This window comes from Oxyura jamaicensis, chromosome 3 (genome assembly GCF_011077185.1).
Source record: "Oxyura jamaicensis isolate SHBP4307 breed ruddy duck chromosome 3, BPBGC_Ojam_1.0, whole genome shotgun sequence".
NCBI classification, from domain to species: domain Eukaryota; kingdom Metazoa; phylum Chordata; class Aves; order Anseriformes; family Anatidae; genus Oxyura; species Oxyura jamaicensis.
The window spans coordinates 50,980,073-50,996,213 of NC_048895.1; the positions used below are offsets into that span (position 1 = coordinate 50,980,073).

Genomic DNA, 16,141 nt, shown 5'->3' on the forward strand with positions numbered 1-16,141 from the left:
TAACTCAAATAAGAAGAAACAGCCCAGAGCCTTCAGTCCACAGCAGGACTTGTATTAACAGTGACTTCCCTGACTTGATTAATGTTGTGCGTGAGCCCTGAGAAATATACCTGCAGCTGTTTCCAAGAGCTTGGAGTCTCTCCACAGCTTCTACTAGTAACCTTATGGGTTCACAGCATTGGTTCATAAACACTAGCTGCTTCTTTTAAAGCTCACAGATGCAGGGCTGCACCTGTAGGACAGGGTTACTTTAGTGATTAAAGACATCAGGCACTGACGTGGACCTGAAGATACTGTCTAGCAGAGAGCACAGCCACATGTTAGGGGAAATATGCCAAATTACTTTTCCTGCTAGTCAGGATAGGTCTGTGAGGAGCCCTTTAACGAGACCCATGGAGAATGTCTCTTTCATGGTAGTTGACCAGGACATTAAGACTTTGAAAACATGTCTAGTGTTTCAAGAAATTAATAATGAGCTACCCCAGCCTAAAAAACAGGCCACGGGGAGGCTTGTGCACTGATAGCTCAGCTAGTTCACCCAAGCCCTCCTATTCACTTCCAAGCAAGGTGACTGAGGTCCCCACTGCTGTGAACCACAACGGTTGCTTTGACTTGACACTCCGTGCACCGTAGCTGGTTGAGGCTTAGATGTGCGCTACGTGAACAGCCATAAGCTCTTCAATAACACTGAGATAACCCTCAGAACAGCAGCTCTGCATTTGCCGGGAAGCTCAACCTGGAGTTTTCACAGGTTCCTGTGTCTTTGAATCAGTAACGTCAGACTAGCGATATCCTTGATATCGGGGTACAAGGCCATGACTTGGTTCACCTCAGCACAGGAGAACACGGCGCACAGCTCCCCGTGGATGCTGGCCTGCTGGGCACAAGGAGGTCTTGCAGCGGGGGGCGGCCAGTAACTGCAGTAAGCAGCATCAGGGTAAGCGTAGGCTTTCTGGAAGAAGCTGAGCCCGTCGCTGGCATCCAGCAGCAGGGGCTGGCTGGAGAAGCAGCGGCGGGATGGTGCAGGCTGCTCAGCATAGCCCTGCAGCAGCCCAGGTGGAGGCACTGTGGAGGGTGGCAGGAGGTGCTGCTGCTGCTGTGCTTGCAGGGCTGGGCCGTGCTGAGGCCTGGGGGGGAGGCAGTGGCTACTGGGCCCCTGTGGGCGCTCCTGGGGCCAGCGGCGCTCCACGTGCCTCCAGGTGCAGTCCGAGGGGTGGTGGTGGTGGAGCAGGAAGGGGCCGTGCCTGAGGCTACAGCAGCCCCAGGGGCTGTCGGCCGCCTCTTGGTCCTGGGGGGCACGGGCTGGCCTGGCTCCACCAAACACCTCGTTGCTGATGGAGAGCGCCGACATCTCGTCCACGAGGGCTCCGTCCCTCAGGGCGTCTGGCAGCCTCTGGTCCTGCTCCAGGACAGAGTCAGGGCCAATGGCCCAAGCGTCAGCCAGCCGTGGGCAGTAGCTTCCTGGGGACCAGGCTGTGTAGCAGGAGGGCCCCACACCACTGTTGGTTCCCTGCAGTGTTTCTGTGCCAGTGTCATGGGGCACGGGATCTCCGCCAGTCCGGCATGGAGAGTGGCTGCATGGCTCCTCCTCCTTCCCCAGGCTTACAGGCACCTTTATTTTGGCTCTGAGCTCATCAGCAACCGACAGCTGAGCTTGATGTGGCCTCTCTGGGTGGTAGAACTTGCATTTATTGCCATAGGTGCATTTTTTACCTGAAAGAGTTTTAAAAATGTATATCAAATAGGAGATTGTTACCAGTGCCAGCGTCAATTCGTGTACCCAGGACTTGTCCCCAGCACTATGTGGCCACAAGGCTGGGGTGAGCTGCAGCAGCACAGAGGGGAAGTGCCACTTTCCCACATAATACTTTTGACCCCCAGATTTACATGTTGCTGACCAAAATAGCAGGGTGCAGCAGCGGAAGGAAGTTTCTGTGTAAAGACTTAACTCTATTTTGGTGGCGTCTAAAGTTCGGTCTAAAGTTCATCTATGTTCTGGTTGCTGCACTCGAGGGGCCAGGAAACCTACTGCTACAGAGGGTGGCTTTGAAAAATGGTGCAGAGATCTACCTCCAAATTTCAGGAAAGCTGTTCCACAATGGGAGCACCACACGCTTGAGCAGCCTCATCCCCATCTTTTACCAGATGGAGGGTAAAGTAGGGAGTGCATGCATCCCTCACAGCAAGGGAGCAAGGCCCTGGAGGAGCATAAAGGAACCCACCGTAGGGACAAGGTTGCCACGTTGGTTCAGGAAGTACTGGCTTTTTGCTGAGGAAATTATTAAGAGTGGGTCCGTGCCGGCCTAGGGGGTCATCAGGAGGCATAAACCTGAAAAAGGAGAAGTCACAGGAATGACAGAAGTACCTTGACTGCTGCCGCAGCTTGCTGCACAAGCTCAGGGCAGGACAGGCTTGTGATGCTTTTACACCCAGGCCTCCAGGAGCTGAATTATCCCTCCTGTTTGCCAAGCCAATAGTGCTTAACCTTCACATTAGCTGCTCATCTCATTTCCTAATAACTTCAAACAACTGGAAAGACGCTGAGGCTTGGCAGCCCTGGCCTGGCAGCAGCCCCAGATGTCACAGTATCGCTTCCTTTTTCCCCCAAAGCAGCAGCAAATGCCTTTGTAGTCGCTCCACCCATCAGCTCCCTTCCACAACAAATTCACTTTTTTTAAAAAAAAGAAAAAAAAAATGAATGGGGTCTGAAGCCACTCCTTAGTTCAGAGCTACAGTTCATTGTACCCATCTGGTGCGATGAACAAGCCCAGCCTTTTCAAGGGTTCAGGAAGGGCTTCATGCTACAAGGCCTGCAAAATGCTCAGACGAACTGTTTACTCACCTATGCCAGCACCTGAATGCAATGCTTCAGGGAGAAAACCAATTACTATATCTCTGATCAGAATGAACCTTCACCCCACCACACTTCCCACTGCACAAAGCGGGACAGGAGCAAGGGGGAGGCAAGGAGATTGTTTATCCACAGGATGGAACTGAAACCTCCACCTGTTTTATTTAAGAAACTCCCAAAACTGTGTACAAAGATCTCACTTGTGCAAACCAAGGAGCACACAGCTCAGTCTCATGAACACAGCACCAGTGTGTCAATCAAGATTTTCTCCACTGGGGATATTCAAGGGGCCAGAGACCAGTTTCTCCTTTCTCTTTTATTAGAAATTTACAATCATAAAAGCACAGGAAGAAGTGCTTTCCTGCCATGTAGGGGAATTAAAAAATACTTAGCCATCCTCCCCTCACTGATTTAATTCAGTCATGCTGCTATGAAATAGAACCGAACACATTCTAGGTGCTGGGTGAACATCCCAATTTGGATTGGCAGGAAGAAAAGCTGGTCACTGACATTTCCATTTAAATAGAGAAGTTCACTGAGGAGTGACATGGGGTTTCACAACCAAAGCTGAGGGAGCAGAAACTGAAGAAATTAGATAAGAAAAGTTGTCGTAAATTCCTTTCAGAAAAGGGTTCACATACACCAGTGCCAATGGTGCAGTGATGTTTGAGCTGTCTTGGCCCATAATGTTTAAATTACAGGTTGTTCAACAGCAAACAGCAATGTTCCCTTACCTGTTACTGACAAACGAGTACATGAGCAGCCGCTGCTCAATAAACCACTTCCACTCAGGGTTTTCATTCTGGAGATCCCGATAATGGTCATTGGAGACAATGACTCCGTCTTTCTCATAAGCAACTTTCACGATGTAGCGATCATCGTAGCAAACCACCCTCTTGCCTTTCACCTTCCGAGATGGGGTATACACAAGGATCGACTGCTTCTCAAGCTCCTCAAGAATGTGCTGATCTGGTGGCGTGGATGGCAGAAAGAGAAGGGGAAAAAAAATAAGAATGTTTAAAAAAATCAATTAATGGTGACCTGACATCAGTCATGCTAGAAACCTACAGGAATCTAGAAACTTAAAGGGGTGTGATTTTCAGGTGCAGTAGTACCTAGTGGTTGTTTGGCTGTTTACAAAATTAAGTATTTTATAAAAGCATCTGCTCATAAAATTTGAGGTGCCTTTTCTTGACTTTTATGTCTTAACCATTAAAAGATGGTGAACCCCTGTAGTTCCCTTTATACCCCAGTAGCTGCTAGGAAGCCCATAACCAGCCCTGGCATGAGTGTCACTGGGAGATAAGGCATGCCTGATAAAAATCAATAAATTAATTTTTCTGCCACTGAGGACACTGACTTCTTGCCATTCCTGCCTCACAGGGAGATGGATTGCTGGATTCTCAGCTGTAGACATCAAACTGCAGGCACACATCTTGCTGATCTATATCTGTACGGTCTACATCTCCACCACAGAACTCAGCCGATGTACTTTCTTCTCCTGGAAGAGGAACCCGTGCAGCCCCTGTGTCAGGGTAAGAGGCTAACTGATAGATGGAGAGCAGTTGTGCAACAGTGAACACGTTTTGGACATTGACACTTTTGGATAACACGTGAAACATATCTACTCAGAAACCATCTCCCTGTTTACTGGCTGGCGTACAAGTTCTGCAGTCCTGTTGTGAGCTAACAGATTCATTATTCTTTAACTCAGCTGGCAGAAACTGGTGCTTTCAAAGCAGAAGGCTTCTAAGCACTGTAACAAAGCCCAGTTTGCAGTTCTACTTGCTAGCCAGGAGCGTGTGGCAATAAATTAGTGACTAATGGAGATGGAGACCTTAGACACTGTTTGCACTGTGTGTTTACAGGGCAAAACCATACTGGATTCTTCACACCCCTGCCTCCAAACTGTGCCTAGTGATTGCCAAATTACACGGGGATGGTGGCCTACCTGCAATGGGACTGTCTTGTCGAGGGGGCTCCTTTCTCCAGAGCGGGACAAAAACTTTGATGTAGGTGTGGCCCCTCTCTCGGAACCAGTCCACCGCCAGGCGGATCCCCCAGCAGGAAAAGACCTCTTTGTTTCCATGGCTTTAAAAGAAAAAGAAATAGGAGGAGGATGGTGAGGCAAAGTTTTCAGGAAGCATACAGAGGTCTCTAACTGAATCAGTAACAAAAAGCAAAACATGCAGCTTTTGTGTCATTCACCAGTTTCCAAGAAAATAACCCTCCAGTCCCGAGCACGCTATCCTGGTTGGACAGATCCAAATACCTCCTCCAGCAGAACTGCTTGTTACCTGACAACGTTTGGATGCTTTAAGACAGAGATATTCTGTCCCAGATTTCTATGACCTGCCTGCTAACCAAGTCTGTTGCTTTCATCTGTACCTGGATGGACTTGGGTCCTAAAGTACCAGCAAGACCTTAGATTGTGTCAGACCCTTCGCATGCCTTCTCTGATGATGGTTTGAGGATGGAGTTTCTTCCAGCACGTGCAGAAACCCATGAGACTCTCTTGTATGAAACAAAACGTGGGGATTTCCTTCTGTGGTAAGTGACATACAGACTTTTATGTGGCTGAAGTGTGACTGCAGGTCATTCTGCTGCTGGCCTCTTCTGGAAACAGGAGTCAAAATACAGAGAAAGAAAAACTGCAAGAAATACTGGGAATATTACTTAGGACACCCAAAAAGGGACAAGCCCTCAGCTGGGATGGCCAAGGAGGCCTCTGGCCCATCTTTATCTTGCCCAAGTTGGTAGATTTTGTCTTCATTGCACAGACAGGTAGGAAACCCCCAGGATGTGCACTGTAGCAGATGAAGGCAAAGTGGGTTCTGGACAGTTACCAGTGTTCAGAACAAGACACAGAAAGTATGCCCAAGGAAAATAGATAGGGGTGATATCCTTCCTAAGTCTCTTTCCCTTTTGGAAAGTTCATACTACGTGTCTGTTATCTAAAATTTGACTATAGTGCAGTGCACATGTAAAGGAAGGCAATTTGTTGATTGTTTCTGCACAAGGAAACAAAAATAAACTCTTCACAAAGGTCCTGAAATGGATAAACACCCCAGCAGTATCTACAGAAACCTCATCCTTGTACTTTGAGCTTTCTGGATAATATCACCACAATCTCCCTTCTGCTTTCCCCTCTGTGAAACGTGGATGTAAATGACTCTCACACTCAGTTACTACACCTACCTGCAGTGACTGACCAGCTGAGGAAGGTGCCGCAGTCCTAAAAGCCTTTTTCCCCCCAGTCCCCAGAAATTCAAGTCCAGATTCTGCTTCTATCAACCTCATAGCCAAAGGTGCGTTCTACACCTAATGAAAGTTATACTGCTGAAATAGTGACCACAAATGAAACATAGTACTATTGGGAAGATAAGATCTGATTATCTATTAATAGAAACCGAGGTAATAGGATGTTTTATGAAGGAAAAGAAAAAAAAAAGAAAAAAAAACCTATGTTAAGTGAGCTCAAGTGCTCAACATATCTCTATTCTAAAACAACAGTTTTGTTTGGTTTTCAAGGTTAGGGTCTACCAAGAACAGACTGAAAGTCACTTGGACAGGTGAATTGGAAGTTCAGGTGACTTTTTCAAATTACTGCCTTGAAGCATCAAGATCCAGCACTGATTACCTCTGAAAACCAAGTACAGCCTAAGTAAGGGCACTTAAGAGCCTAATGCTGGACTCAGCTGGCCCAGGAGAAGGCCTTTGTACATATCACAGCTTAAAAACTAGACTTAAGTGCAAGCATGGAGTAGGTAGCCCCCTTGAGTGTGCAGTGGGTGGGGTTACACTGGTTTCCCTTTCATACCAACCCAACTCCATTCACTTTCCCCCACCAACCTTGCTAAACCACCCTGTGCACCTCCCATGGACCAGCAGGCAGGTGCCTGAGCTGCTTCTAACAGCACCTGATGGAAATGCAAAGCGTACTGAAGTGTCTGACACTTGAGACTGGCTGAAGGCAAGGTTATTTTCCTTTCAGTCTGTATGCATAGGCTGCCTGGTGACTGCCAGATCATCCAACTGCTTTATTACATCGGGGCACATAAATCTTTTTCAAAACCTTGCACCCTGCAATGGGCCCTTGGTGCCAACTCTGAAGTGCTCCAGAAACAGCAGTCCCAGGACAGGAATACAAATGCTCAGGATGTTTTTCTCCACAGAGGCAAGTCCCTCTCCAAGTCTCAACATTTTAATAGCTCCATCCCTAAGCTGCTGCTTCTCCTGTGCTTTTATTGGTGATGGTGTTGGTGATGTTGTTTTTCCAGCAAGCAAAGCTAACACCCCTTTTCCCTGACTGTGCTGCAAAGGAGCCCTTCTCCATCTGACAGCAGCAGACCAGAAGAATTGAAACGGGGCTACCAAAAGCACTCACCAAGCCCATCCCACTATCCAAAGGCAAATGCCATCCAGCTCCACTTTGGAAAGACATCCAGGACAGGAAAGCAGCTCTCTCCAGGCTGTATCAGTTTGGTATGAGCTGAGAAGCTCAGGGTTCTGCTCAGGGGTCTCTCTCTGCCAAGTAGTCTTTATCAAGGCAGAGCCTGGGGGTGTCTGAGAGGAGCTGGAAAACCTTTGCCTTTCTGAAATTGGAAACTACTGCACATGCCTCTAATTCCTTTTAGGTGAAAGAAAAGGAATCCGCGGCAAAACACCAGCATTCAAGAATCTAGGCAGGCAAACATCTCTCTGCCTTGCATCTTGGAAACTATTCTTACAAAGATTTAATTTTCACATGCTGGAAGCATGGGTGGCTTTTGGAAAACCATTTTGGTGGGCATGTGGTCAACATGGCAAGGCTGCAGCTGCTGCCGCATTACAGACAGAGCTGTTCTCTGTTCTGTCCCCCTCTGCCTGCTCGAAAAACCCCGAGAAGTCAGCAAGGACACGGCTGTGCTGGCAGAACCGAGCACAGGGCCAGCCACAGGTATCACTGCCCCTAAAATGACAAGAGTGGGTGCTCTGCTCAGCTGCTCCATCTAAGCTGGTGCTCATTTATTTCACACAGGGACAAAAAGACACCCTAAGGAGGGTCTAGGGTAAAAATGCAAACAGACAGGAGATCCTAGGACAGCTGTTTTATATTTCTCACTGCTTGTGAGCTTCCCCGAGGATCCCCGTGCTTTCAGGAGGGATTTCTCCCTTCATCCAGAAGATGGCACAACTTGCTTAGCCTCCAGAATCACCTTCTCTGGATGTGTCCCTTTTGCCCTCTAACCAGAGGCATGTGGTCTCATCTCACCTCACACCAAGATGACCAAAGCAGGAAGCCCTCCTCTGCTCTATTCCAAAGTGCATGGACGGGCTTGGCCCTGCAGAGAGGAAAGGGAAGCCGAGAGGAAGGAATGGTGGATAGGCAGGGCGCCCTGGGGCCTGGCAGCTCACACTGCCCAGAGGAATGAACAGAGGACAACCCACTGCCGCCTCTGGACTTCCCATCCACATGGAAATGCCAGCCTCTGCATCACTAAGAGTGCTTTTACAGTGTCAGGGTGTACTTGGGAAATATAACTGGGTTGCTATCATATTTCCCAGAAACAGAACGAATTAAGGAAGAAATAAGACTACTTAATACAAAAGTCAATTATCATTTTCCTATAAAATGTAGCCAAACCAAATATATATATATGTATATACATAAAACAAGCCAGGAACGTTGTTAGGATTTAGTTCCAAGTGAAAACAATACAACTGTGATTTTGTTAGGGACCACAGCCACCTGTCTTCAATTTTCTCTCTACTTCCTAAGTGGGGCTGTTCTGTCCACCTAGAAATCCTAGGTACCCATCTGAAAAGGCAGGGAAACATCAGTGGTGAGCTACAGGGAAAGAGCTGCTGAATCATACTGCCATAAGCAGCGGATGTTACCTTATAAAAGGTCAAAATGCAGAGAAAGCTGGTGACTACATTCAGTGTATGTATTTATGGGCTTATAGACAAAAGGTCCCCATAAGCTGTGCCTCAGCCAGATAACAGGAATAAGCAGTGCTTCATATATTATACATCAAATACTTCAGTGCACCCCTCACCTGGAAAAAAAACATGCTTCAAGCCATCAGCTTTACAATTCAAAAGCCACCAGAGAAGAAAGATCCCTTTCAGGAAGCACAGCTTACCTCATTGCGACGTTGCTGCCATCGATCACAATGGGTCTCAAGTGACTGGAGGAACCACTTTCGTCTCCTCCAAGCCACTGTGACACTGGAGAAGTGCTACAGGACCCCCGAGCAATGAGCTTTGGCGGGGCGGGCTGAGCCTGGCTCTCCAGATCCTGGGGTTTGCTCCCCATCCGAATCAGCTCTTTCAGCACGTCGTCCTCCAGGGCCTCTTGGCCCAGGTTCTCCAGCACTTTGCAGATGTCCTGCTTACTGTAGCCCAGCTTGCAGAAAAAGTCCAGCTTGCTGTGATGCACTTCCATCCCTGCTGCAGAAACTCTCCTGGAGCGTGGTGGCGCTGGCTTGCTAGAAGTGGCCAGCGCCATCCCAGCGAGCATCGATGCTCCTCTCGAACGCAGCGCTGCCGTCCTCCCAGCCTCGTCCAGCAGGCATCAGCTTCAGGTGGGGGAAAGATCAGAAATAACAAAGCACAAGCGTTAAGGAAGAACGCACAAGCTCAGCAAGTTGTCTAGCTGCTTCGCTGTCCTCTCGCTGAAGAAGCCGTCCCAGCCTTCTCTCAACATCTAAGCATTTTTCTGTCCCGCTCCTATTTATACAGCAGCGGCGTGTTCCACGCGACGTTTGCCAGTCCCCGGGCGGTATGTCAGACAGGTGTCATCCTACTTCACGAGCTCTGCCAGCCTGCCGCACACGGTCACGCTGCATGCGTGAAGCTTGTTCTTCAGGCTTATCTGACAGGATATGATATAGAGCGCAGTGTAACCGGGGATTTTCAATTTGCTCAGTGTGGTTAACGAGCCGCAGATAAAAATCTAGCAAATGTTGTTGGATGATCTCGGGATGCCATAGCAACTTAACATGCACAGCAAATCTCACCAAGTGATTTAAGGAAACATATTATTTGCGAAGTAACCGGGAACTCTGAACTTCTCTCTAGGGTTGTGTTTCCTAGTATGTGCCTGTGTGCATGCACAGACAGCCCTTCTGAAATCCCATCACTCATCCGTTCCAGTGATGCCTGAGCTAATATTTTCCTGTTGTTTTCTGTTTCAGTGAGGGTTTTCACATTCGGAGAAGCAGCTTGTTTTTTGAAAGCTGTCATCAGCAGCGGTTGGAAGCAATCTGAAAAGTGGTTTCAATTTCACTTAGATTTATTGTCGAGAGAAGCAGCTAATTCAGAAATGAGTGTGCCGATGCAGCAGAAAGCTACCTCGAGCTTCTCCAGAACTTCACTATTTACATTTCTGCTCTGCCCCGTAAATGAAAGCGATGGGCAGCATGAGCAGCCATGCCCAGAATGACTTCAACGTAGCGAGCAAAACAAGACAAGGACACACGTGGGGACCACTCATCCACCAGGCCAAATGCTCTCAGCTATGTTTGGCACACTCGCACTGACACTTCCCTCATCGCTTGTCTGCGGTTACCGATGCTACCAGAATCACAGCCACGGCCAGTTCCCCCACCCGTGTGTCGGACACAAGCATGGCCTGGCCGTCTTCCTTTCCCTGCAGCTCTCTCAGCACCATCACCGATGGGAGAACAAGGGCGGGCTGCTCACAGGTCAGGTGCAAAGCGCACAGGGAAGAAAATGCAGCAAACGCGAGCTGTGAGAGCGAGGCGTTCAGCCCTGGAATGAAGGAGGCTCTGGGGCCACTGCGGTCCATCAGCAGTTCGCTCTGTGATGAAGCCAAGGTTAACAGCCTCATCGTGGCCAGCAGATGGCCCAGAATTATCCGACCAAACAAGTACCTCCCTGGCCAGACCTAGCACCCCCCTCCGCTCCCCCTCCACCCGATCTGCGCTTGCCTGGCCCCTTCTCCTGTCCCCTCTGAGAGCTCAGAAGCTGAAATCCTCTCAAGGAGGAGATGGAGCCACCAGGAAGGAGCCGATGGGAGGGGACCATGACTGCAGCTCCTCCCCAAGGCACTGAAAGCCCTTCCCAGGGCGGTGGAAGAGATATCTGCATTGGGCTCAGTTAATTTAAAACCAATTAGTATTTGTTCAGCCAGGAACAGGAAAACCCGATAATTAGTTAGTAACCATACCTCGTCCAACTTTGACCTCTACTTCCCTACGTAGCATTTTAACTATCAGGTATTTTTCTGCAGAAGAAATCTTGAGCTATTAGAAGTGATGAATAGCATCAGCAAAACAGCAAATACCTTGATCATGCCACACACGGAAGGGGAAAGCAGTTATCACGTGTACTTTTCCATCCAAACTACAGGAAGTGTTTATTTTAGCCGGTGGACTTGACCGGCTTTCTTTACAGTACACTTCAGAAATGTGGCACACTTTACCTCTAATCCTTGTTTTCAATTCCTGTCCTGAAGATGAAAATGAATTTCCCTGCTTTTTCAGTACTGAAATGATTTCTCAGCCTTGAAATAACTGCTCGCTGAACTGAAATACAGAAATATAACTTTGTACCTGAAAATAGCTAAGCTGTCACGGCTGGGTGGGCAGTGCAGCAAACCCTGCTTCCAGGTGCGCAGCCAGGGGCTCTGAACACTCTGTCAAGTTGACACGTGCTCCTTCATTTGTTTTGATGTCTGGATTATCTGAATAATTTATCACAAATGAAAAACTGGAATTATTATTAAAACTGAAATTATTATCTGTCCTCGGGTCAAAAAGAAAATATTCAAGGCATATTTTAATAGCCATCGCTGTTATTTTTTAAAGCTGTATTTCCATGCACCCTGATGGGTACCGTTTGCACCAGAGCAATTTCCCACATTAGCATCACGTTGTGTTCTGCGTGTTGGTCCTGGACTCCACCAGAAAGGAGGCACGACTTCCCCAGGCAGGTCCCCAGGGCAGCAGGGGTAGCGACCACGGCTGTCTCACGCACGCTCCGCGCAGCCCCCGCGCCGCACGCGAGCATTTGCTGAAGGAAGGCTGCTCACCGGCACGGCGCTCCTGGCCAGACTGGGTTTTCTGCAAAGTTAACCACTGCATTGCTGCTACTGCCTGGCCTGATACTAAACGTGAGTAATAGCATGACTGCAGGGTTTGCACCACAGAATCAGCACGTTTGAAACCCTGAGATGAAAGCCTTGGTCACGGCTAACGCTGTGCCCTTGGTCACCCTTAGAAAGGGAGAAGGGTAATAAAATCACTAGCTTACACTTCGGTAAGCAATCAGGAGCGTGCCCAAGTCCAAGAGGTCAGCTGGCTGCTACAACCAGTGCAAAAAGACACGACGAGAAGAAGCCCTGCATGCCAGAGTCCAGCTTTTCCTATCACACACAAACAGGTTGTAAAATCCGATTGATGAACTTTCCAACCTTCATTTTCAAACTGCTTAGATTTCCTCCCGCCACTTTCCCCAGCATTCTGCAGGCCCCTCTGGGAAGCTGCTCATGCTGTTCCCTCCACTAATAACCACTCTTCTCACTTCCAGGCTAAATTTACCCACGGGCGCTCCTCTCTTGCCGTGGGGTTGTGCCCCGCTCACAGGCACAAACAGGCGGGCTGGGCTGCCTCCTCTTTCCCTTCGGTCCCTGAGAGTCACCCTGCAAACCGCCTGCACCAGCCAACTCCTTGGGGCCCTCCCCTGAGCTTTTTCTTCTCTGAATGAAGGGTGCTGCTCTACTTTCAGATAAATAAGATTTTTTGACTTTCACAAATTGGAGATGCACATAAACCCTTAACAAGACTAGATGACTACAAAAAGGTTTGCCTTTTGCTTCCCCGCCTCCTCTGCCATATTTGCCGAAAGTAACAGAAGCAACCACCCCTGGGAGCTGTACTCACAGGTGGTCCCACTCGCTCTGCACGTTGCCTGTCCGAGTCCCTGCGATATCAGTGAGCCAGAAACTGGATTCAGGGTAGCACTGAGCCCACAAGGAAGTCAGCCAGTATTTAGAGCCTTTATGACAAGGCTGATGTCAACTGAAAGCAAACAAGTGCAGCGAGCAGGTTGGAGCTCATTCTGTAGGAAGGTTTACTTCCTCATTTGGCTAGCTGATCCTTCATTTAACTGTACAGGTTGATAAACTTTCACTTCATTTTTTCAAATGGAAAAAAAAAAAAAAAAAAAAAAAAAAAAGAGGTTCCCAACAACATATCTCTGTTCTGAGTCACAGGCAAAGATTAGTCAAGCCCATGCTGGCAGGGATCCAGAGCACCCCAGCAGCCAGAACACGGCCCATGAATTAATTCTGGGTTACGTGGACAGTTTTCCAGCAAGGATGCTTTACCAAGTTATCTCAACCTCTTCCCCAACATGTGGCAAATCCCTGACCTCCAGGGACAGAAGGGAAAATAAATCAGTGCTTTTAGTAGCACCTGGCACTGCAAAGCCTCCTTCAAACACATCCACATCTGAGAGCTTGCTCTGTGACACTACAGCAAAATAGATTTTAAAAAATAAATAAATAAAGCAGCCCCTCCAGCCCAACCCAACTCACTGGTGCCCGAATTAAAAGCCTGTTCTGGTGCAGGCAGTCTGCCCGCAGCAGGGACTGTCAGCCAGGCACTTCCCAATAGAAACCTGAGTTGTTCTTCCACTGGTTCCCTACCTCGCTGCAAGCAAGCATGCCGAAACCCGCGGGGAGGCAGAGGGAGGGTGCAGGAGGAGAGGTGGGGTTAACCCTGGGACACCTCAGCGGCCGCAGACATTTCTGTAGGGCCCCCAAGGCTGGGGGTACCCCTTGTGAGAGGAGATCACCTCCGCCGCGGCCGCACGCCGAGAGGCCGGAGCAGCCCTGCCCTGCAGCCGGGAAGTGCTCCCTGCTCGCTCGCTTTGGGGCAGGACGCAGGGCGGCCAAAACCTCCGCACTGGCACAGCGGATAATCCAACGGAGTAGGTGGCTGTGGGTAAGCAAGCCTCGACACCGCTTCCCACCACGTCCCCATGGCTTGTGACGCCCTCGGACTGTGCCCAGGCTGCAAGGAACTCGTCGGGACGCAGGCTGCCTTCCTTTCCTCAGGTCTGGAAAGCTCTGACTGGGCAAGTTACCAGCTACAGAAGTGGGAAAGTGAGGCCAAAACTACACAAACGTGTCGGCTTTCTGCTCCCCAGAGCACCTCCCTGCCCAGGATGCCCAGAGGCTCGGACTCCATGCCCCTGGAGAAGAAGCTTCCCCGGAGAAGCCTCGCAGAGCTCCAGATGCCTCATGGCAAGACCACGGCTACGAAGCACTGTTGGAAGGGAAGAGAAAGCCGCCCAGCTGTTTATTACCAGGGAAGGCACGGGAGCAAAGCACATGACATTGCCTAGCGCTATTTCAATTCCTGCTGCTCAGCAAAATGCTCTTTTAATAAGAACAAACCAGAACCTAGAAAAAGAAATGAGAAGGAAGTCTGGTAAGAGAATTTTATGCTCGTCTTTCCTTTGTAAGAAAACGACCAAACTTAGCGATTGTAACAAGCCATGAGCACGAGACTTCAACGTTATTCAAACTGCAGTCAGCCAGGAGGACCTTTACCCTCTTCCTGAAATCTGGTAAGGGTGTTTAACACCCAGGCGATCCTTAGTCAGCAGACCATGCAAAATAAAGGACTATTTTTGACTCTAAAATGGTCTCAAAACCCTTTTGCTCACCAGCTCAGATAAACATTTGAGAGCCCCAGGCTGCGGTTTCATAGACATTTCCTCTCCCTGCTGTTTCCTTGTGCTGAAGAGCACACCAAATTCTCCCAGTGCAAAGATTTATTGCTTCTTGATGGTATTGTTATGTTCAATAGGGAAACGGATTCAGTGGGAGAGGCTTTCTGCAGGGAGGATCCATTCATGGATGTTCCCATACCGAGCTGACATCAGAGGATTTACTGCCTTGTGAAACAACTGGCCTCTCACCAGCAAGAATTATTACCAGCCTCCAAGCAAAACAGCCTGGCTGTGGCAGCTCCTGGAGGCCGAGGGAGGACCGAGCACGCCATCTAAGCAGGCTGCCTGTGCAACGCCGTTCTCCCGCTGCTGTCAGACACGGTGTCATCCCGAGCATGGAAACACATTCTCTTGAACCTGGTAGCGGGCAACGTCACAGCTGGTTTGGTCTACACGCCCCAGTGAGTTATGAGCTTTGTAAAAGGGAACATCCACTCATTGCATGAGCAGCACAGCATTCCTGTCTTCGTCACCTTCGTTCACTTTCTGGGAAAATGAAACAAATCGATGCGGCTGTAGCATTACAGTGAGGATTCTCTAGTCCCCAACCAGTCAGGATAAAGCAAGTGTTTAATCAAATGCAGTCCTATTGCCAGGAGTGTTTTAAATAGCTCCTGGAACCAGCACATCAACCACCCTGCCTCAAGCAGGAGGACATCCTTGCTGCCTCCAGCAAGGCTTGGGGCAGATCCTCACCCCATGCGACAACTCAGTTCTTGGTTAACCCTCACTAAGCAGTCCTCATCATACAGTCCGAGCTACGCTCCCAATTTTAAACATGTTTCTTTATACACTATCAGGCAAAGTCGAGACGTTTTCTGCCAGTGGAATTCTCTCACTGCTGGAGGTGCTGGAAATGCTGACTTGCTGGAGACAGGTGTTTGCCCCCTGAATTCACACCTCCAGCTCAGGAGGGCCTGTCAGAGTGCTGGATCAGTTGTTGACAGGCAACCCGGTATCCGGGTTGGTAAAGAGGCAGTATCTTCACGAGAGATGTTTCGACATCCTTGCCAAAAAGACCACCTTTCCCTCACCCAAAAATATACAGCAGTCTCGAGCTCTGCATCCGACCACAGAAGAGGGCGAAGAGGAGGCACTTTTATTTGAGCAGCACGGCCAGCGGGTAAGTTCTGTTGCTTCTTGGAAAATTACAATCCCATCTTCAGATCCGACACAGCAGGAACCCAGCTTGTTTTTGCCGGTCTAAAATACCTATTTTTCCTTCTGCCTTCTTACAAAAAGATACTGCTATTAGTCAAGTGTTTTCCACTAAGCTTATATAAAAAGTACCTTTTACAACCAGAAAGCCCCAAACAAGTTTCAAGTTCAAACATTTACCACTGTTCAGCTTCAGATTTCAGAAAGCTCTTGGAACCGTCTTTCGGTTTCAGTGATTTATCACATGCTCGGTAGACCCAAGCCTTAATATGGCTTATCGATGCCTTTTAACACTCGTACCACATTTAATCGAGATTACACTGGCTTGTTCACTGAGAAAAAGCATATTCTGACAGCAACCAGACCCAACGCTACACAAAAATA

General features: G+C 48.8%; 1 protein-coding gene across 2 annotated transcripts; it reads right to left on the minus strand.

Annotated features, from left to right (window-relative positions):
* Positions 1-538: 538 nt before the first annotated feature.
* Positions 539-13,026, minus strand: ZC3H12D (zinc finger CCCH-type containing 12D). Of its 2 annotated transcripts, XM_035322134.1 has the most exons (6): positions 12,742-13,026; positions 8,980-9,414; positions 4,803-4,942; positions 3,586-3,820; positions 2,223-2,329; positions 539-1,713 (listed from the first exon to the last, which is right to left on the minus strand). In XM_035322134.1, the coding sequence occupies exons 2-6, from the start codon at positions 9,354-9,356 to the stop codon at positions 746-748; spliced, it is 1,827 nt and encodes a 608-aa protein (XP_035178025.1). In that variant the 5' UTR covers positions 9,357-9,414; positions 12,742-13,026; the 3' UTR covers positions 539-745. The 2 variants fall into 2 exon arrangements, with proteins under 2 accessions (XP_035178025.1, XP_035178024.1); XM_035322133.1 differs by lacking the exon at positions 12,742-13,026 and having other exon boundaries at positions 8,980-10,567.
* Positions 13,027-16,141: the final 3,115 nt, after the last annotated feature.